Source organism: Hippocampus comes, unplaced genomic scaffold (assembly GCF_001891065.2).
Source record: "Hippocampus comes isolate QL1 unplaced genomic scaffold, H_comes_QL1_v1.1 scaffold9, whole genome shotgun sequence".
Taxonomy (NCBI): Eukaryota; Metazoa; Chordata; class Actinopteri; order Syngnathiformes; family Syngnathidae; genus Hippocampus; species Hippocampus comes.
In genome coordinates this window covers 5,740,597-5,762,908 of record NW_017805275.1, presented here as the reverse complement: position 1 = coordinate 5,762,908, position 22,312 = coordinate 5,740,597, and the positions used below count along the sequence as shown (strand labels likewise).

At 42.4% G+C, this 22,312-nt stretch overlaps 2 protein-coding genes across 5 annotated transcripts in view; both read right to left on the bottom strand.

Moving 5' to 3' along the window:
• Window positions 1-60: 60 nt before the first annotated feature.
• syvn1 (synovial apoptosis inhibitor 1, synoviolin) lies at window positions 61-16,964 on the bottom strand. 2 transcript variants are annotated; one of them, XM_019869785.1, is made up of 16 exons: window positions 16,776-16,964; window positions 11,823-11,974; window positions 11,611-11,703; window positions 10,871-11,023; window positions 8,242-8,290; window positions 7,137-7,240; window positions 6,911-7,037; window positions 6,738-6,837; window positions 5,301-5,366; window positions 2,439-2,555; window positions 2,105-2,262; window positions 1,754-1,894; window positions 1,518-1,664; window positions 1,206-1,389; window positions 953-1,071; window positions 61-851 (listed from the first exon to the last, which is right to left on the bottom strand). In XM_019869785.1, the coding sequence occupies exons 2-16, from the start codon at window positions 11,952-11,954 to the stop codon at window positions 670-672; spliced, it is 1,872 nt and encodes a 623-aa protein (XP_019725344.1). In that variant the 5' UTR covers window positions 11,955-11,974; window positions 16,776-16,964; the 3' UTR covers window positions 61-669. The 2 variants fall into 2 exon arrangements, with proteins under 2 accessions (XP_019725344.1, XP_019725345.1); XM_019869786.1 differs by having other exon boundaries at window positions 11,823-11,976; window positions 16,779-16,964.
• An 806-nt stretch (window positions 16,965-17,770) lies between these two features.
• Window positions 17,771-22,312, bottom strand: part of smad5 (SMAD family member 5) — a 13,511-nt gene continuing 8,969 nt past the window's right edge. For 2 of the 3 annotated variants that reach the window (XM_019869791.1, XM_019869790.1), the window contains 4 exons: window positions 21,146-21,265; window positions 19,901-20,122; window positions 19,567-19,823; window positions 17,771-18,681 (listed from right to left, as the gene is read on the bottom strand). In XM_019869791.1, the coding sequence (XP_019725350.1) occupies window positions 18,538-18,681; window positions 19,567-19,823; window positions 19,901-20,122; window positions 21,146-21,265 (743 nt within the window). In that variant the 3' untranslated portion in view covers window positions 17,771-18,537. The remainder of the gene's footprint in view (window positions 18,682-19,566; window positions 19,824-19,900; window positions 20,123-21,145; window positions 21,266-22,312) is intronic. The other variant, XM_019869792.1, reaches the window with a different exon arrangement.

Genomic DNA, 22,312 nt, shown 5'->3' with positions numbered 1-22,312 from the left:
AGTCATAATGGCTCTACAATTTAAACCTGACGAAAGTAATTCCTCACGATGCCCAAACGGTTAACACTTTTTCACACTCATTTTATTGATAATCTTCCAAGAATGAATTTTCAACATGGCCTGAAAGAAAAAGTAGCAGTTTATTCTCCTTTATGTACAGATCACCCTGATAAAACTCTTTATACAGTATGTACACATTCAAATAAATTTGTTACAGTACCTGCAACATTGAAAAAACCAGGACACAAAGAGTGCTGATTTGTAAAGGGGAGAGAAAATGTTAACCTTCCTTTTTTGGATCAGATAAGATCACTGCGCAGTGTAATAAGTAACACGCTTTCTACCGAACCCAGCTGGTGAAGGAAAAAAAAAAAAGAATGGGCAGGCACTGAGCCCTATGACACCCACACTACCAAATACTAATCCAAACAGTGTATCACTAAACACAAACCCATACCAATTTCCTCTCAAATTACAAGTGCCTGCAGTCCCCTTTCCACTATTAAGTGTTTAGTGAAACAGAAGGAAGGAAAAAAAAAAACACGCTATCATTTTGACACAGGAGTGCAAAATATCCCCGCAGCTTGAGTCCCGACTCAAATTGGTGAAAAAGGTGAAGAGGGGGACCAGCAGATGATCCACATTTAGATCTGTTGGTCCGCAGTCACCTCAATCGTCTGCGGGTGAAAGCGATGCCGTTTCCAGTTTGCGAAGTCGCCGGCGCCTCAGCTCAGCGGCATTCGGTTCACCATCCTCATCCTCTGATCCTTCATCTGCATTGTTTCTTGTCTCACCATCCCAAGTGGCGGAAGTAGAAGCGGATTCGACGGTTTGGACTGGAGCTCTGCTCACTTGCTCACAAAGAAGCACATCAAGAGTGATTAAAACAAGATTAATATACTTTAGATAGATAAATTTGAACTCCACAATTTCAAAGAGTGGAAGTTTTTACATTTGGGGGAGGAGGATTTCTCCTGACTTGGCTCATCTGTGCTCGCACCAGCAGTGGAGAAGGAAGCAAAGCGGATTGTCCCACTGGCTTCTTCTGTGCTGCTGACAGGTCTCGGAGGACTACAGAAGAGAAGAAAAAAAAAAATCAGCTGGTGGCAGCATCACCTGTTGCCTTTGTATTTTCAAATTTTTGTGCTGAAAATTACAAGGAAAGGAAAAGTGCTCTGAAAAGTCAGAAGAGGAAGTTTACTTACGTGAGCGTGGCGACCGTGCTGAGGTAATGGTGGATGTTGAGCATGGCGGCATCCAGCAGGGTGTGGATGTTTTGCAGACACTGGAGCCTGGCCTCCAAGCCCCGTCTGCCTTCGGCCTCCAGCTCCCTCAGCTCCTCCTCTGACAGCTGCGACAGAGACGGAGGAGGAGGAGGCATCGACGACACTGAAAGTGAAGGAGGGAGAGATCAGTTTGTGAAGCGGTTCAATGGAAATTATGGTCTAAGTCCAGTTTTGGCTCATTCATCCCCCACTTCTGAAGCGGGGTAAAGTGCAAATGCGGCTTAAGCTTACTGAAAGGAGGTGGTGGCGGTGGCATAGGCAGCCACGGTGTAGTTGGGAAGGGAGGAGGGGGAATGGAGAAGGGGAATCCCGGCAAGGCAGAGCCCGGAGCAGCAGCCGTAGCAGAGTCCGCGCTGGATGAGGTGGACTGGCCGGTACCTGATGAAAACGAGGATTCAGACTCAGCAGCTCCGCAAACTCGCTTCACCTTGACTGTTGATTCGGCTGCTTGGCGTCACGGGACCTACCGGCTGCCTGCGCTGCCTCCGTGTTGCCCTGTGGCGCGACGGCAGCACCGGGAGCTGCCGCGGCTGGAGGAGGCATGCCGGGAAATGGACCCCAAAAGGGAAACAGGCCGGGTGGGAAGCCAGGCAACATGCCGGGAGCCACTAGAAAAGAAAGAGCAGCAAATTAAAATCGCCAACTGCGGTGCCACAACATATCTTGCAGGACATTTGCAAGCCAAAATGGACACGCGTATCACTTTGAGGTCAACTTTTTGTCTGATTAACCTGGTTTGGCAATTTCATAGCAAGCTATTTGATGACACATTTGAGTGGAGTGTTGTTGACGGGATTTTTGCTTCTCACTGCTCTCACCATTGGCTGGCTGGGCAGCTGCAGCGTGCGCAGGCACTGCTGGAGCAGGGGCTGCAGCCTGGGCAGGGGTTGGAGCCGGATTGTTGTTCGACGCCCGCAGGACGTCCATGCGACAGGTGGGGCAGGTCTGCTGTCTCTGGAACCAGGAACGCAAGCAGCTGCAGGCGAAGACAAAGAGACGCTTTGGTTACCAATAACCTCTTTGTTTGACCGTGAGCCTGATTATGGAAAAACTGACTCATTAATTAGGATAAAGTGTTTTCATTACCATGTTCAGCTCTGATGAGAATCAAGGTTTGTTTAAAGTCTTCTTTTTATTTCCAACAGGACCTACCTGGAGTGGAAAATGTGATTGCAAGGTAGCTTCTTTGCTCCGGTGACCATTTCCTCCCGACAGATGATACAAACATTGTCAGAGGCCTGCAGATCTTCAGGAGTAGCGTCAGGGTATCTGATGACCAAAGAGAAAGTCAAAAAGGAAATTGAATGGAGTCTTTATTTTGGCTTGTGCTGTACAGTATGTAAATTACATAACAGTGCTATGGACTGTGAGGTTGACTCAGTATTTTTAAGTTGAGGATGTGAATTCATCATTAGATTTTGTGCTGTTTATTTCTTTTTGTTGACATTTTTCAAATCAACTGGACTACACATTCTAAGAGCCATCAGAAAACATGCCAAGTTTTTTTTCGTGTGTGGCCTCTGACATTTTAAATACTGCATCAGTTAAAAAGCATAACACGTGTTTCAACACTAGAGTTGAGCATAAAAATATTTTATGCATGGGACTGCAGACTCTATGGCTAGGTTCACACACCGCAGACAAATTCCAGCCAGATGGATTTTTTTTCGCCCATATGTGACCTGCATATGTTGTGGAAACGCTATATAAATAAAAATGTATTTCATCCAATTTTTTTTTTCTTTTATGACAGTCTGAATGTCTCAATTCAGATTTTTTTCAAATCCGCCCTGGGCCACTTTCATAAGTGGTCCTAGATCGGACACAAAAAATTTTTTTTTGCAACGCAACAGCAGTTTGAATGGCCAGGTCGCATATATCCGACCTAGCCGTTACCGAAAGCCCAAGATGCGCTCTGCACAGGTGGGGGAGAGAGCACTTGGGAGGGAGATTGACTGTTTGATTGTCTGTGAATCTGCCAAGTTGGTCTGAGTTACAGTACTGTTTGACTTTTTTTAAATTTTACTTTAATTGATCCCAACTTGAAACATGAAACATAACGTGGACATTTGTGGTCACTGTTGTAATTCAGCCACACAGACAGTTACTACGCGCAGCAATGACGTGACGTCAGACGTCTCCAGAGATTTAATAGCCTCACCTCGTTTCTGCGAAGTATGTATGTCTAATCGCATCTCTCATCTGAAGATATGAGATGCTCAAAAGATAAGCCCCAACCAACATTGAATGCCCGTGACCATGCTCAGGAGACAATGCATCAAAAACTGCCATCAATGTGTAAAGGATATCAATCACCACATGAGCTCAGGAACACTTCAGACAACCAATGTCAGCCAGCACATTTTGGCGCTACATCCTTAAGTGCAACTTAAAACTTTACGATGCAAAGCAAAAACCAATTATCAACAACACCCAGAAACGCTGCCGGCTTCTCTGGGCCCGGGTTCATCCAAGATGGACTGATGAAAAGTGGAAAAGTGTTCTGGGGTCTGACGAGTCCACATTTCAAAGTAGTTTTGGAAATTGTGGACGCCGTGACCTCAAATAGGAAAAGAACAATCCTGACGTTATGCACGCAAAGTTCAAAAGCCAGCATATGTGATGGTATGGGGCTGTGTTAATGCCAATGGGATTAACACCCGGTGGTCCAGTTGTTAGCGCGTCGACCGTGCAGAGGTTGTGGGTTCGATCCCGGCGCTGGCCTTCCTGTGTGGAGTTTCCATGTTCTCTCCGGGCCTGCGTGGGTTTTCTCCGGGTACTCCGGTTTCCTCCCACATTCCAAAAACATGCGTAGCACTCCCTCGGTGTGAGTGTGAGTGCGGATGTTTGTTCGTCTCTGTGCTCTGCGATTGGTTCAGGGTGTCCCCCGCCTACTGCCCGAAGACGGATGGGATAGGCTCCAGCACACCCCACGACCCTTGTGAGGATAAAGCGGATCGGAAAATGGATGGATGGCTTGATGAACACATCCTTGAAGGTACCACTAATGCCGAAAGATACATACAGCTTTTGGAAAAACATATGCTGCCATTCATTGTCTTTTTTTCCCCCTGATTATTTCAGCAAGACAATGCCAAACCACATTCTACACAGCTTGATTTCGTAGTAAAAGAGTGTGGGTACTAGAGTGACCTGTCTGCAATCCAGACAGGCCATTTAAAACGTGTTGCGCATTATGATGCGTAAAACACGACAGCAGAGACCCCGGACCAATGATCAAGCAAGGCTGGGAAAAAAAATCCACCAAAAAAGCTTCATCAATTAAAGTTCTCAGTTCCCAAACGTTTGAGTGTTGGTAAAAGAAAAAGTGTGAAACACAGTGGTAAACATGACACTGTCCCATCTTTTTTGGAATGTGTTGCAGGCATAAGATTCTAAGTGAATGGTTATTTGCGCAAAACAATAGTGTATCAGTTTGAACTTTAACAACATTGTCTTTGTTTTGTATTCAATTAAATACAGGTTGAACATGATTTGCAAATCATTATATTTTCTTTTTATTTATGTTTCACATAACATCCCAATTTCATTGGAATTGGGCTTTGTCTGTGGTTTGAACTGTTACACCCACACAAATAATCAGGTTTCACAAAAAAATTCTAATTGAGCATTAAGACTTGTGGTGTGAAACTGGCCTATGTTGCTTTCCTTGTTGAATCCTTGACTCTAACTTAAGTTTTTAATCCAACCAGGACAATTGTACTCGTTGTCAATCATAATTAAGCTTTTCCAAACTTATCCCATTTTGTTCAGTGACAAGTAACTGGTTTGTTTTCTCGCAGTTGAGTCTGATCAACTGTGAATTCAACACTATTATCTTGAACCACCAAACCAGGCTACCACTCGTCATGTTATTTTCATGTTGTTTTGACATTCAAAAAAACGCTTCAGACTAAACTTCTGCATAGGACAAAAAAAAAAAAGTTCACAAAACCATAGACATGCAGTATTTTTTTTAAATAATGCCAATGAGAAAAGGCTTGCATTACTCACAGTGTATTCATGTTGCGGATGGCTCTCCGAGACATTATAGCATCAGTTACAGCTTTCTTAAAATGTCTGAAAGGGCAAAGGAAAATACACATATGTAAAACATGCCTAGTAAATAATGTTAGAAAGTTAGCGGTGGAAATAATAAACTATAATCAGACTAAAGGTGTTCTGAGTATTTTAGATTTAGCAAAACAAATGTTTACTTTGTTCCGTGACCAGGCTTGTAACTCAAAACACTTGCATTACAAATCATATTCCCCGTTCAAATGAATGGAAATGCTATTCATCCATTCCAGCCAACCCCTCCCCCCCCCAAATATCAATTTTGTAATGTTTTTTTTAAATAAGGAAAAGAACACTCCAATATTGTATTAAAAATAGTAATAACATGATTAAACAAAATTATAATAGTCATGCACACTCAAAGATTTTCACAACTCCTCTAAGTGACTATGTAAGTGCAGTCCTACATGTTGTTTTTGGCCAAGGATAAAGAATATATGCCTGTAAGAATTGTCCTATTGTCTGTCTACGTATTACTGGACCATTTGTGTTCAAATACCGGTTGCTTCAAGCGTTAAACAGCACCCTATAGATGCTGATCATTGGCCTGTCTATGGCATTTCTCATTTTACATTAGCATTAAGCTAGTGACTGTTGGGATTTAAAGGCAAAATTATGTGGTTGTTTTAAATACACAACATGTAATTCTCAGTTTTCTGTTGAGTTTGACCGTAAACTTCAACTGGGAGTGGAATTAAACAAACAGTTTGAATGCTCTTTTTGAAGGATTTGGTCTTCATCTGCGGAACTAATGCTTGTAACGTGAGGCAAGCTCATCTGTCACCACGCAGTGCTCGTATCTCAGGTCACTCGTATCGAAGGCACCACTGCACTACAGCTGCAATCAAAACTGAGTACAGTCAAACCTCGGTTTTCGAACGTCTCTGTTCTTGACCAAATCGGCTTTCGACCAGAAAATTCAAGATTTTTACGCCTCGGATTATGACCGAAAACCGGTTTTCGACCGAACTGAGCAAACCCGAATACGCCACTTGACTCCTCTCGGCTTCCTCGTGTAACGTTCATTGTGAGCAGATGTGTTTGTTGTGATCTACGCAAATCTGACTGTTTTTATGTTATTTCTGCATAGTGTATTAGCCCCTAATCATGGGCTTACAAAATAGTTTCGGATTTCGAACAAATCGCTTTTTGAACAGCCTTCTGGAACGGCTTATGGTCGAAAACCAAGGTATGACTGTATTCTCAAAGCTGGAAGAGTGAACTGTAATTTCTTAACTCATAAAATTGAATGTTTTACTCTGCTACAGCCACATTGGCATCGCAAAGGAAAATCTGTTCTCAGTTGGCCTTACCTGGATAAACAAAGTTTTTAAAAAGTGTATACAGTAATTCAATATATGTGAGACTCCTTACCTCATAGCAAGATACATGGGCCGGATGGCAAACAGAGGGAAAGTGTGAACCTTCATCATAATGGTCATAAAGGCAACGTACAGGAGAACTTTGATGAAACCTCAAACAGACAATTGCCCATGATTATTTTACAATACATCCAACTTTTAAGTATCCAAGAAGCACCTGGTTACCGGTGAAGAGCTCTGTGTAGAGCATATAGACGGCCTTGTTGTCCCAGGGATTCTCACTTTGCAAATCCACAGTGTGCAGGATGTACTTAATGAACATAGTCAATACCATGGTCAACAGGATGGCGTACTGAAGTGCACGAGAGAGGAAACATTTACGCATACATAATGTAGCAATGAACATCATGTCAAAATCAAATTTACTACTAGTTATTCTAAGATGACAAACCTCAAAGCCAAAAACAAGCTGCACAGAGGCTCCCCGGGTGATAATGCTTTGACAGGCGTGGTAAACAAACAGGAAGTCCAGAGCTCCCAGCAGCCCCATGAGAGCTAGAACATAAGCAATGAGAATCGAATTTGCAAAATATCCACACAAACAGCTGCTTGATAGTGAAATGCATCCAGCGTTGGAGTGGAGGTGAGGAAAAGTAATTCTAACTTTGGCTACCTTCACAATGTAGGGCGTGATGCCCAATTTGGATTTTTTTGTGAAATCCAATCTTTTGGTGTACTCGTTCGCCTTACCAAAACAAACGGGACTTCTCATGAGACACGCACGCCACAAAGTATGACGTCGAGGGAAGTGCACCAAAAAGAAGTAAATGTGGTCCCACGTGTAGGGGCCCATTTTCTCATCTCATCTTGCCAGAGTAGTGAGGAGAGAGGGGCCATATACAATTTGCCGATAAGATGCAACGCTCCTTGATCAATTTATGGAGACGTCTACTCGGGATGATGTCACGTCATTGACTTGAGTAAGAAATGAATCATTTGCGTGGCTGAATTACTACTATGACCTCCTATCTGCACTTTATGCTTCATGTTTCAAGTGTGATTAAATTAGGTGTCAAATGTTAGCACAACAACTGTTATTCATAACAACTTTGTAGATGCATGGATGATGTCTGTAGTTTCTCGAGCACTCTCTCCCCTGCCCACATGGAGGAAATATTGGGTTTTTTTAATGACACATAGGCCGGATGTGTGCGCAGGAGAGTTCATACTGCCGACGCATCGCATATGTATCTGATATCCACATACAAAAGAGGCCCAGGTCGGACTTGGAAAACAAAATTGAATTGTACTGTTCACACTGCATGAGAGAGGGGAAAAAATTAACATAGGATGCTGGTAGCATATGGGCAAAAAAAAAACCCAAATCTGAATTGAGTTGCAGTGTGAACGTAGCCCTGGAGCACCTGGACCCACACTGCTACTTACAAAAAGTTTTGTTTTGGTTTCAAAATTAAGACAGCAGAAGTGAAAATTATCAAACAAAAGCAACAGAGAAATTGAAAGAGCATATCTTGGCTGACAGAGTGTGTACTTACATAACACTCGAAAGTGGAAGAGGCAGGATATGTTTGGACTTCGTTCCATCTAAGGCATTTAACAGAGAAAAAAATAAAAGTAAACAGAATTTGTGAAACAGGCATTTCCATATTCCAACTGCTGTTAGTTTACAAAGGAGTCATCTATTTTTACCAATAACTACCAAATTAGTGGCCTCCACTCAATTACAGCATGCTTCACTTGCTAGGATGGTCGCTCAAAATGAATGAATGAATGAATGAATGAATGAATGCTGCACTACAGTAAGTGGTTACATTCGCTATGAATAATATCTCATCCTGTGTCAAGGTGGACATCATCACTGCTCCAGGTATAGCAGGCATTGAATCTACAACGCTGAACTTAAAGCTGGATGCAGCAGCGAAGCATTCAAGAGCACGAACTGCTAAATATGTCAATATGACCCAACTAGAAAAAAAGAACTGATAATCAGCTGATAAGAACTGAGTGCACCCAAAGCCTGTTGGGATGGCCGCCAGTTTAACCGCAACCCCAATGATGACAAACACCATTGGAAATAGCAGGATAGCTAAATAACCTGAAATACAATTTTATCTGATATTTCTAGCACTAAAAGCATCGTTGGCCACCCGATGAGGAAATGCGGTAGCTTAAAAAAAAGACAGTAATGTAACCACTGTGAGGCTGAACGATGTTGAAGAATACAGTAATCCAATTTTGGTGCTGCACTTAGCTGGCAACCGGTTCAGGGTGTCCCCCGCCTACTGCCCGAAGGCAACAAGGATAGACTCCAGCACACCCATGACCCTCATGAGGATAAGCAGATTAGAAAATGGATGCATCAAATTGCGACCCCCCCCCACCATCAACATTGCCATTTAATGTGTTAAGATTTTTTTTGTTTCCAATTTTTGATTTTTCTTCCCCCCAACTCTTATTCCCCGTGACATATACTGTAACTATGTCTTGAAAAAACACTACGGCCACATACCCAGGACGTATTTTTACGTTTTTTTTTGGGGGGGCGGGCGGGGGTGTTTGCGTCAGTGTGCAGAAAGGTGTGACGCAGCCTTTGACTCAGGATCAGGCTTGTCTGCATTGTAAAGCATTTAGAATCTGTTGAGCAGGTGGCAGCGGGTGTAAGCGATCAGCCATGATCATGCTGGAGACGAAGTTAAAGGTGGAGGAATGCAGGGGAGGAGTTGTGGAGTAGCGTGGAGTTGTGTGGAGTAACGTGGAGTTAGGACAGAGTGCGTTCAAAGACAGTAGCAATGTACAAATCAAAACAATTAACCCTTGATTATTGCTTTTGGGGAAGAAAATCTTCAACCAAGCACCACGGGAGAAGGGAGTTGCTGAAAGCAGGATGCTTTGTCCGCACAAAAGGAGGAAGCAGCCATCAAAAGAGGCTCCGCGTGCACGAACATCGTGTGCCTCACGCAAAAGCCACACCGCAGCAAAGGGTCTGTCTTCGCAAAGACAAGCGAAGTGAAACCAGAATGTGGTGTAAAACAGGTGCGCCTTTGCATCAGGCCAATTGCTTCATTTCATCCACCCAAAAAAAAAAAAAAAAAAAAAAAAAACACATTAATGGCAGGGTGAAGGAGACACATGCATGCGCACGAAATTGCAGGGTGGAGGGGACACACGTGCATGCGCACATGCACACATACACTGCATTTACGCATGCAAACATACCGGTACACATGCACACTCACAGAGAACTCACTGTTTCACTTCTGTTCATAGTTCATGTCATCAGTTCAAGTGTGCAGGTAAAATTTTCACTATCAAAATCCCTTTTTGTGGTGATGTTTGTTGTTTTGTAGAAGGAAAGTCTTATTTAGATGTTTGAGATGTCATAAAAGCAAAAAATAGTGGTCCCATACTTGAAATTATGCTTGAAATGCATGCTTGTACACAAAGGTCTTTTTTTTTGTTTTTTTTCCTTCAGAAACTGAACATTTGAAGACATTTAGTGATTTTCTATGCTGATTGTTAGCGCGTAGACCGCACAGTGCAGAGGTACCGGGTTCGATTCCAGCTGCGGCCTTCCTGTGTGGAGTTTGCATGTTCTCGTCAAGCCTGTGTGGATGGGTTTTCTCCGGCCACTCCGGTTTTCTCCCACATTCCAAAAACATGCAGGGCAGGTCAGTGGAACACACTAAAATGTCCCTAGGTGTGAGTGCGAGCGCGGATGGTTGTTCATCTCTGTGTGCCCTGCGATTGGCTGGCAACCGGTTCAGGGTGTCCCCCACCTAATGCCCGAAGAGAGCTGGGATAGGCTGCAATACGCCCCACGACTCTCGTGAGGACAAAGCGCATCAGAAAATGGATGGATGATTGCTCAAGAACGGAAAAAGATAGGAACAAACTTTTTGTCAGCTGAAAGAAGAGAGTCTCCTTTCTTTTGGTAGGCTGCATGTTTATATCGCATTACGAGGATTGGGCAGTTTGCTCCAGTGAAAATGGGTGGGATGGGTGGGATTAAATACGTTAAGAGTTGCTAACTTCTCTCCAAATTGCGTCCTGTGTGATTTGAAAATTGCATTGTACTCCATAGGAAACTTGATTGAATGTGTTTGTTCAGCCGTAGCCATACACTATTGTGTGTGCAAGATTTCAGATTTCTCTGTGATCACTTACAAAGTCCACGCGGTCTTCAGCCAACCAGTGGAAGCACTTAAGGAAAACCAGAAGTGTGAAGAGGGCAACAAAGCGTGGGGAAAAGTCATCCCTGAAAACAGTGAAGGCCAGGCACGTCTCGGTCACTGCGTACCAGGAACGCTCAATGAGATGCTGTTGGAAGAGAGAAAGGCATAGATGTGGATAGAAAATGTCTACACACCCCTGTTCAAAAACTACATCTTTGTGATCTAAGAGAAATGAGACCAAGATGAATCTTTCAAAACATATTGTAAACATTATTGTTCAGAACAGCTGAACTTGATTGAACAAAATGAAATCATTGAGAGGGGAGATAATGAGAGCTGAGTGTGCACTAGTGGGCACACGGTCTTGTAACTGGGGATGTGGCGGTGTTCAGAATTAACCAATCACATTCAAACACCTGTTTAAATGGAGTCAGCGCACAACTGCCACCATTTAAAGTGCCTTTGATGAACTCCAAATAAAGTTCAGAGGTTTGTTTTTTTTCCTTACCCTCTCCCAAATATTTCATGCTGTTTTCTTCCATCATTTGAGTTTGATAGGTTTACACAATACATATTAATGTTGGAAGAAGTTTAAAAATTATTCATTTTGGTCTTATTTTTTTAAAAACAAAATCCTGCATTTGAACAGGGGCTAGGAGTTTTTTTTTTATCATAATTGTCCACAATACCTACGACACATCAACTTTTATGTTCTTTACACATCCAAACTACCTCCATTTCTGCAGCTCTTAGCTGTCCAAAAAACACTTTCCTCATGAACTTTCCCAGAAGAAACACCAACACAAAGGCCTGAATGTACAACACCTAGAACAACATAAAAAAAAAAAAAACACACCAAAAAATGTCAATGCTGATGAATTTCAAAGTCACTACAAACACCTAGAAATGACCTTATGCTGTACTTTACTTGAGCACCAACTTACCGCCATGCTGGGGCTGCTCTTGGTGAGGTAGACAACAGTTGGGTAAAACTGGTGTTTGAGGAGGTAAGCATGCGCCACCACAGCACCAGTCAGTGCCAGACTGGTGATGGTCACCAGGGTTGCTCGCACCATGTTGGACTCAACTACAGCTCCTGCAGCAAAAGGGGAATAGTAACCTTGAAGCTTGAAGTTTGAAGCCTCCCTGGCTGGTGTACCACGTGACCGATTTGGGAAATGCTTCAGAATGTTGCGCGATGTTTGACAGGTTTGCCTTCAGTGACTTCAATTGTGTGTGTGTGTGTGTGTGAGAGAGAGAGATACAGTTTTTGTAATTCGTCATGCCCAAGAGTCAAAATAGACACGAAAATCATCTATGCATTATTCATTCATTCATTCATTCATTCATTCATTCATTTTGCGAACCGCTTTATCCTCACGAGGGTCGCGGGAGGTGCTGGAGCCTATCCCAGCTGTCTTCGGGCAGTAGGCGGGGGACACCCCGAATCGGTTGCCAGCCAATCGCAGGGCACACAGAGACGAACAACCATCCACGCCCACACTCACACCTAGGGACAATTTTGAGTGTTCAATCAGCCTGCCATGCATGTTTTTGGAATGAGGGAGGACATGCAAACTCCACACAGGGAGGCCAAAGCTGGAAGTGAACCCGGTACCCGGTACCTCTGCACTGTGAAGTCGACGTGCTAACCACTGGACTACCGGGCCGATCTATGCATTAGTGCATCACATATTGCAGGGGTGCCCAAACTTTTTGGACCGAAGATCTACTTTTCGTTCAACCAACCTCCCCGGATCGCCCCTTAACGCACACACACACGCACACACACACGCACACGCGCACACACACACACACGCGCGCGCATGCACGCACGGCATGATGAGAAGCCAAACACGGAACCAAGCGATGCACTTTTGCAGCCTGTTGACTATCGTAGCTCACACGTACCGTTTTAAAGTGCTTCCCTTCGCCCTCTAGATTCCTATTCTTTGCCCGTGCCCTCGGTGAATTGTACACGAAGCAAACTCTGAATGAGAATAATGACGATCAAAGATACAGCGCAACAGCTCTCATCACAAGCTGCAATTGCAGACTGCTGAGCGTTAACAACTTCCGCTGACGTAGTCACGCGCCACCGTAGTTTAAAGATTTATATGCTTTATTTTATTTTATTTTTAGAATCTTTCTTTGGGAAAATGAGACTGATAGGATGATTAGGGTGCACTGTGCATTAACACAAAAAATATATTGCTAACATGTACTAAGACACACAAATGTTTTGGTTTTTTTTTTTTTTCTCCTCTACACCTTTCGGATCTAATTGGGACGAGTCCTAGATCTACCGGTAGATCAGGATTGACGTAATGGGCACCCCTGACATATTGTGTGGATAAACTACAGCTGCCTGTAATTGTACACATGGCCAGCAGGTGGTTTCGTGCTTCATGTGCACCAAGAAGCATCAAGAAATGAACCATTGTGGACTCATGCATCCGATCCGCTTATCTCCACCAGGGTTGTGGGGGTGCTGGAGCCTATCCCAGCCGTCTTCAGGCAGTAGGCGGGGGACACCCTGAACCGGTTGCCAGCCAATCACAGGGCACACAGAGACGAACAGCCATCCACACTCACACCTAGGGACTCACACTCACACCTAGGGACAATTTAGTGTGTTCAATCAGCCTGCCATGCATGTTTTTGGAATATGGGAGGAAACCGGAATACCCGGAGAAAACCCACGCAGGCCCGGGGAGAACATGCAAACTCCACACAGGGAGGTCGGAGCTGGAATTGAACCTGGTACCTCTGCCTGTGAGTTCGATGCGCTAACCATTGGATCACTGGGCCGCCCAGAAGACAAGTTTGGTCTTTGCACATGCTGTGACCAGAATTCGAACCAGGGTTGTTGCGGCCACACCACTGGTTAGTAACCACTACACGATCACGGGTTACCACTGTGGAACCAATTGGCTGAACTGGTGCGAAGCCTCCTTGGGCTTCATCTCGCCATCACTAATAAATACTAAAATAGAATTTTCACATTCGTAGGCTGTCGTTTGTCTTTAGGCGTAGTCACATTATTCATTAGGCGTAGAAAAAAAAGTAGTGTGTTTCCGGTATCCCGACCGACCGAGAATTTCTTCGTCGAAAAAAAACTTTACGGTCGGCCTTTTTTTCAAACAACCCTCGACATTTTTGTGTCGAGGGTTTACATCGGTGCAAACTCTCGCGATATTCACGTTGAGCGCGTGCGTCGTTTGCCCTGTTGTCTATCAACAACATTGAACATGGCGGCGGCCGCGAGCTCCGACGACAGTTTAAACAGGCGTTTTCTGTGTTACAGTCGTGTGCTTGCACCGTAATGTTAAGAAAATAGCATCCATTGATGTATCGAAAAAAATAAAGCGAACTATTTGATGAACACCATGGGCCGAGTAAAAACCGAGGGCGAAGGAGGACGGCGGCGGCGGCGCGCCCCGGCCCCCCGAGTCCGGAGCGGGGAGAAAACTAAATAGGTGGTGGCGGCGCCGGCCGCGGAGCGGCGGGTTCAATGTCTTGTTGTTTTATGTTTTATGGTTATTTTGTTTACATTTTTTTATCGAAAAAAAAAAAAAAGATGAAAATAAAAAAAACCAAAACTTTGTCCGACCGACCGACCCTATGTTGAAATTTCATGTTACCGGAAACACACTATCTTTTTTGTTTGGCCTTATGGAAAATTTCACTGAGAAGCCACTAGATTTCTCAAACAAAATGTATACTTTGGAGCTCACGCATTTTTCCGAATCATCGTTACTCTTGTCTAAAAAATAAAAAGCACCAGTATTTCTTACGTATTTTTCTATGCTTCTAACACATTTGAAATAAATTGTTCAGAAATATAATTTTGGACTCATAGTTTGGAAAGTCTCTCATGACATTTCTGGCCTGCCAAGACTGCTCATAATTTTCGTCACTTCACAGACCTATCAACTCCAAATGCCTCAACAATTCATGGAGCGTTTTCTAATTCTTTTCAAATTATTATTATATTCTTAATCTTTATATGGCGCCTATTATAAAACGATGTTCAGCAATAACAATATATACCATATTAGCTGTGTTTTACAACATTACATGTATTAACATTCGATTACTTTTCTGGAAGGAGGCCTTCAGATTCTTTTGTGTTTCAATTTTAAGATTTATTGGTGATTTTGTTATGCTGAGATCCAGGGGCGTCACTAGGTTTCAAGAACAAGGGGGGCTTAGCCCCAAGGGGAACACAGCCCCTTTAGGGGGGTCCGGGGGCATGCCCCCCCGGGAGAATTTTTTTTCTACATTCTGTTAAAATCCATCAATTCCGTGCACTTTGAGAGCAAAATGAAGAGGCTATGAAGAACTACACACATCACATTAGTATCCTCTTTACTATGATGGGGCTTCCTCCCCTGGACTTTAACTGGACTAGATAATAGAAATTATAAAGAGTTCAAAAGTTCAATCTTGGTTGTTCAAGGGAATTAGAAGGATGCCCGATAACATAACCTATATGACAGTAGGCCTATATTCCTCTCTACCAAAATGTATTAATATATGCTTAGCAGTGGCGGGCCGTGCATTTCAACCTTAGGCCTTCAGTGACGTCACATACATACACAATATAGGCTCGTCAAGCAGTTTTTTTTTATCAAATAAATACATTTATTTATTTTATATTTATTTATTTATTTTATATAGGCCAAAATCTCAATAGGTGTTGCCTCAAAGAGTTGGTGTAATGATTATTTATGTATTTAATAATAAAATGTTGCTTAATTTTTATTAAGCACCACCTTATTTTATCCAAAAGTGAACACTTGTTACAGTGCAGTTTCTGCTGTTTCTGGAGATATTTTTGTGGACTATAGTCACTAGTTTTACCAGCATGGATGAATTGAATACTTAATTTACCTTTCTAAAAAACTGTCGAATATCCATCCTGTCGACTCAACCTGACTTTCGGCAATGAACTGTCAGTTGTTGCGTTAGCATTTGATGTGGCGATGGTGACAGACACGTCAAATGCTAACGCAACACCTGTTGCGTTCAGGAAACCTGGGAGATTTAACATTACAATAATGGCAGGTTATCGAAATATAATTTAAAATGGCCACATTACATTGAATTTGATGCAATATATTAGCAAAAGTACAGGAAAAATAAATAATACTTTTTTTTAAATAATGCAATGAAATTATTTAGGGGGGCTAAAGACATTTTTAGGGAGGTTGAAGCCTCCCTAAAATAGGCCTAATGACGCCCATGCTGAGATCTATTTGCTGTGACTGACTGGAATGACTTGAGATCATTTATATGTGCTGGCTATTTATGTTTCGCAAGCTTTCCAGTGATGGCAGTCTTTTGATGATGGATAAAGATTAAGCATGAAGTTGGAAACTCGGATTCTACATAAACAGTCACTACTAAAACCTCGACAACCAAAGACTTTGCATGAATACGTCGGCCAGAAATGTGTGCATTTTACTGCTTTGAAAACGCCATAGCGTTGTTAACGTTCGTCACGCGGAAAACATACTTAAATTATATCATTAGAAGCGTCTTAAAATGTTTTGTCATTTTCTGTGGGTTTCACGTGAACCGATTCATCTTTTACCCACTTGCACGACTAAGTTTGAGTAAAATGTAGAGCTGCGGTCTTTACTCGTTTAACTTGGCACGTAACATTTCGACTAATTTGGGTCCTCGTAAAAATAAGATTAGGTATGCAATTGTAAAATATTTTTTGAAAATAGGCAACTGCGAAATATCACATCTTCAGTTGTTAGGCAACGTTAATTTATCTCGTCAAACATAGCAACTGCAGGCAGTTTACAAAATGGTTAGCTAATGTCAGCTAACGAGAGCTAGCTTAGCCGGTAATATCACAGCTGTCAATGCTCTTCGGGACTCACCTTAACCGATGTATGCTTGTTTGCAAGACGAGTGCTTCCTCGTTTTCGAATGTATAAATGTCCTCAATAATCACTCCATTTCGAGAATTTAAAGCAGCCTTTCGTTGTTATTTCTGGGTTTCGCCCCTCTTGTTCGGCTACGTGTTTATCTTTGGCTTGCTGTCTGGCAGCCACATCACATCCGGCTTTTACGGTAACTTGACGCCACAACAAATAAACGAGTGCAACTGCACTCTTACATTAGGTTGATTATCTTCAATAAACAATCACTACCCATTATTTAGCATGCAAAAATGTGCTGGTGTCCTATTTGAATGTGTTTAGGTTTTGGCTGCATTATAATAACTGCACGGCATTGACGTTTTATGAGTATTACGGTACGACTCAACGTGGACCAATGGGAAGTTGACCACCTGCCTTTGAATTTAATCAAAATTAAGTATGCCAACCTTATTGTGTTCAATTAATCTTTGTTATTCTTTTAAATCAGCAGTGATGTGGTTAAATTATGGGGCGGCTCGTTTACAAAACGCTAACGCGTTTCGAATGTTACTTTGAGTCAACACTCATTGTAAGCAAAGCGCTTACCTTGCTTACACTGTAGTCCAATTTATAATACCGTCCATCGCCAAATGTAAGGCAAACATGATTATTAATACTTAATGTTGGTATCAAAGTTAGCTAACACTAATCTGTGCTACTGCTAACACTGCATCAAGCGTATTTTACGTTTTGACTTTGACTTGGTGCGTATGGTTAGTTGAGGAGGCCCTCCAGAAAGTCAAGTACAGTACTTTGATACAAAAACAGTTTTCCATCTGTCCCCTTCAAAAATATAAATGTCCATAGTTATTTGTCTACATATAAATAAAGTACAATAATGTAGAGTAGCTCTTGAGCAAACTGGTTCCTTCAAAATTTTTTACCTATCTTCGATTAAGAAATGGATCCAGAAATTGATGTCTCAAGTGTATAAAAAGTAAACAAAGACATGGTAACGAAATAACCTGTTTATTTAATGGAGCTCAAAAAGCCATTCATCAACATAAAGTCTTGTAACCCACGGCAACTTTTAATACATGCCTCCACATAATCCGAGTGCACAATATTAGAGTGAATGTGGACAATGCAGTCACTCCTAAAACGTCTATAGTCAGATTTGATTTTATGTGACTACTTCTATTGCAACACGTGTAACATTGACAATTGTGTTAGCTTATGGCATGAAGAACTTATTCAGTGATCCATCTCCCACATCAAAAACTATCAGATTAAAAAGGCAGCAGTTCAGTGTTTTTTTCTACAATTAGACACTAAAAGATTGAAAATTGCAATATCCGAGTCTTAAATTGTCATGTCTATTTCTTTACAGGGAGACATTTAAAAAAAAAATGCTTCCATAACATTCTGATTCATTGTCAATTGCGCCACAATTCGGAACTTAACATTCAGAGAAATAAAATAGCTAGAATAACTAATAGATGCAAAAAGATTAAAACTGCATGTATCCAAGATGAAGAATGTAGAGATGTGGCAGTCCATGCCACCACTGCTAGTTGGGGATTTCTTGTCTTTCTCCAGGCAACATGAAAACATTTCAACAATTGATTCTGGCTGCTGCCACTGACATTCCACCCGTCCCAATTAATTGTAAACAGTTCAGCCGTTAAGACAACCTTAAATTAAAATCGCAGATGGAGGGGAAAAAAAAGTGGAAAAATAAAGGGGAGGAAAAAAAAAGTCTAATCCAAATCCTCCATTATTAGGACACAGAGGAAATTGGGTTTAGGGGAGAACCCATTTGAGTCAGGACCTTGTCCAGCCACTGCAGCGGCCCATGCAGGTGCACCTCGATCCAGCAGGGTGTGCTGGTGACATCCTGTCGGTGGTACTCCGCTCCCCAGCCCTGGACGGAACAAGGCAAGAGAGAAGAATTGCAGTCATACAGCGTGAAGATATTTATTTAACGGGAGAAAATATTTGAGGTTGTGCTGAATCACAATTCACAAATTTGGGTTTGTATTTTTCTCGCTGAATGGGTCACGCGTTTCCACACACCATCAGCAAGAATCTCAGATAATTTGGACTTTTAATGAAGTGCATTTAATAGTTGGAATGACTGTACAACATACAAATTTTGATACTTTCTTTTAATGAACGAGTAAAGCTTTAAAAATTTTTAATTTTGATTTTCTCTAATGCACACAGTATCAAAATGATACATAAAGGATCACAATTACACATACACCAACTAATACCGTATTTGAAGCGAGTTAACCAGGCACTTCCCTGTAGCGCATGCCAAGGATAAATTTGGCCAATGTAGGAATGAGTTGAAGCAAACTCTGATTTTATTATCTTCAAGTTGGGAGACTGATCAGCCAGCAGCTTCTTAAGTAAATACAATGTGGACGCAGGGTGTGTGAACGTCTCCGATTCAGACCGCATCTGGGTGGCAGTTCTGGGTTTTCAAAAGGGTTACAATAACACAAGAAAAAGTTGCTAGTTGTGTTTGCTAGTCTCCTTTTTTTTTTTTTTTTTTTTTTAAAGGAGTCACAAGAGGTGTGTGAATATATGCTAAATATATTGCCAGTCACTGTCTATAAAAGGGGCCGTCACAACAGGACACTAATATTAATGGTTACCTTCGCCACCACAAGGAATCTTGTGTTGGCATAAATATACCAACAGCACATGTGTGTCATATTGACACCAGAGGTAACCTTAACACTCTTTGATACTGTGTGTTCAACATGCGGTTACACATAGAATAACTGTGTAGCAATCCTACCTTTACAAAGCTCATCCTGATGGTGCACATTTTTGTAAGCTCATAAACAGCCTCAAAGCCATGGTTGACAGACTGAGCCAGAAGTTGTGCAAACTCCTGGTTGTTAAAGATCTTCAGGCTGCAGCCGCTTGGGATCTTGCAGACAGTGGTGGGATGGAAACCGTGGTGATAGTTGCAGTTACGGCTCTGGACGAAAATGCTGGTGTCACTGAGGCACTCGGCATACACCTCGCCCCCTACGTAGTACAGGTGAACACCTGGCCGAAGACAATTGACTGTTAGCATTGAATCAAACGTTTTTGACCTGTAACATGCTGATCACTGGTGGTCGTACCTTTGCCAATGTGCCGCCGGGTGTTCTCAATTGTGGAGTTGCGATTGACATTGGACAACAGCCCGAGGCAGAAGCGGTTCTTGTTATTTGATGGATCAGTGAAGCCGTCCACGAGCACGCTGGTTGATGAAGCGTGGTAAGCCTCACCCACGCGGTTATTGAGTTCATAGTAGACGATAGAGCACCAGTGGCTCGGCTCCTCATACTCCACGGGCTGAACATCTAAAACAAATAGCCGAGTTTTTTACACACACACACACACACACACACACACACACACACACTAGCTATTAACTGAATGAAGTCCTTATCTACATCCATATCTTGTCAAACACCTTGAGACATCACACAGGAGCTCCATTAAGATCTGGTCATAGAAATCGTACATTTTAGTTAGTACTGTAATGTTGCGATGTTGTGCTGAAAATGGTCCTCAAAACTGCCGAGGCTCCTCTTCACAATATGGTTAAACATTTATAACTATAATAAAAAATGGTTTTAAAAAAAAGTGTTCTCCACCATATAAACCACTTGTGGATTCGATTTTTTTTTTTTTAATCTGCCCTCGGTCATCAGCTGAAAGAAATTCATCCTGTTCATGTCTCTGCTTGTTTGTCACAGTCTCAGTGAGCTGGTTTTATTACGTGTTGAACTGTGGTTCCTTTATATTTTCATTTCAACTCTAATTTCATGAGCTGGAACTATACAATAACATTCGCTCACGTATGCAAACAAAGGCATGGAAACATTGCTTGCACAAATGAGGCTGACAGTTCAAGAGTTTTTATGCTGTTTTACGAAAGGAAAAAAAAATAAGTGCCTTAAAAGAAAAATTTTCACAATTTGTATGCCTCTCTGACCCCAGGTCAACTATACAACATCTAATCCATCAATACCCTTATTTTGTTTTTGTTCTAGGACACCTCTGTGTCACTGTTATGGTCGGTGCAATGGTTGTGCTTTTGTTACTTTTATCAGTTTGAGACAATGACCTTGTCTATAAACAGTCATTTGGCCACAGCTGACGTCTAAACTCATTCACTAGCCACTTCAATCACGACTGCGCATTATTGTTGTAATCCAGGTGGACAGAATTGTGTAAGTTTTGCATCAGTTGTGGTTTGCTTAATTTTGAGTCCTACCCTGAATCGCAATGAGTAAATAATATGCTTTCTGTCTTGGCCTGGCCGTTCAGAATCCACAGCATCAGTATACTATAATTGTGTATCAACAGGCCATGGATACCGTTTTGCTCACCTCCTCTGGACATACTCTGTGGCCCTAGGCTGCTACTGGTTTCCATGGACTGGCTCTCCTGGCCCAGTTGCTCCTCAGGAGGCATGTATGCTGGAGGTGGGGTGTCAGCTGGGAAAAGCGAGAGAAAGCAAAAGAGCGCTTAGTGAGGATGAGCCAGCTGCTACCGGTAAATGTTTGGTGTCGCACGTGCGCGCGCACACACACACACACACACACACACACACACACACACACACACACACACACACACACACCAAATCTGAACAATCATCACACTATCAGTCCCACAGAAAGGTGTAAGATTTCACAAGTCCCCAGACTGCCGAGCAGCCACATGCCAACTATTCCCGACAGAGATGCAATATGATCTGTTTGAAACTGTACCGACAGACAAAACCATCCACTTCAAGCTGTATGGAGAAAATGTGAGTAACTACAAAATATAGGACTGGGCACATGTGAAAGACTGCAAAAGTACAATATTGAAAAATAGACTTCTACTAGTTCACAAATGCCCCCTATTTCAGAACAAAATATTATATACAGTGAAACTCCTCTAGAACGAAACCTACATGGGCGAAAATACCCTCTTATGTGAAAAAAATCTTCATGCATTAACATAATTCCCATTCTCCTGCCCCCCCATACGACGAAAACCCCCCTGTTGCGTTATACGAAATCATTTTCTCTGCTCCAGCCTTGTGAAGACATTCACTACAACGAAGTCTTATCCAACAGCGACCTCTACTGCTTCGTTCGAAAAAAGGCAACACCAACCACCACACTGGTTTACATAGTGAACGATGTTTATTTCGGTCACAGCTGCAAGTTTCCTGGACTCAACATACTCATAGCTGCTCTGCCATTGGCTTAACGAGCATCATCCTGGCCTCCGATTGACCAAGAGGGACCTCACTGTCTATGTGTGTAGATACTGAAGCTAGATCCGTAGCATCCGATTAGCTGCTCAGAGTAAATTGCTTATGGCTCGACGGACATTCAAATAAACGAACGTTTCCTCGAATGCTTTACTTGTTATCATGCTAAAAACAGCCACGGGACGCTTCGTAGTCCTCGATGGCCATAGTTAGCTCTCGAAGGCTAAAAACCTTACGCTAACTGGAGCGCTAATGAGAGAGAAGCGCTCCAGTTAGC

Excerpts from the sequence above, each read along its gene's own strand:
- syvn1 (XM_019869785.1), bottom strand. The coding sequence starts at position 11,954 with ATGGTGCGAGCAACCCTGGTGACCATCACCAGTCTGGCACTGACTGGT. Across the intron at positions 11,704-11,822 it reads AGAGCAGCCCCAGCATGGCG|GTGTTGTACATTCAGGCCTT; the intron begins GTAAGTTGGTGC and ends ATGTTGTTCTAG. Across the intron at positions 5,367-6,737 it reads CCCATGTATCTTGCTATGAG|ACATTTTAAGAAAGCTGTAA; the intron begins GTAAGGAGTCTC and ends TTGCCCTTTCAG.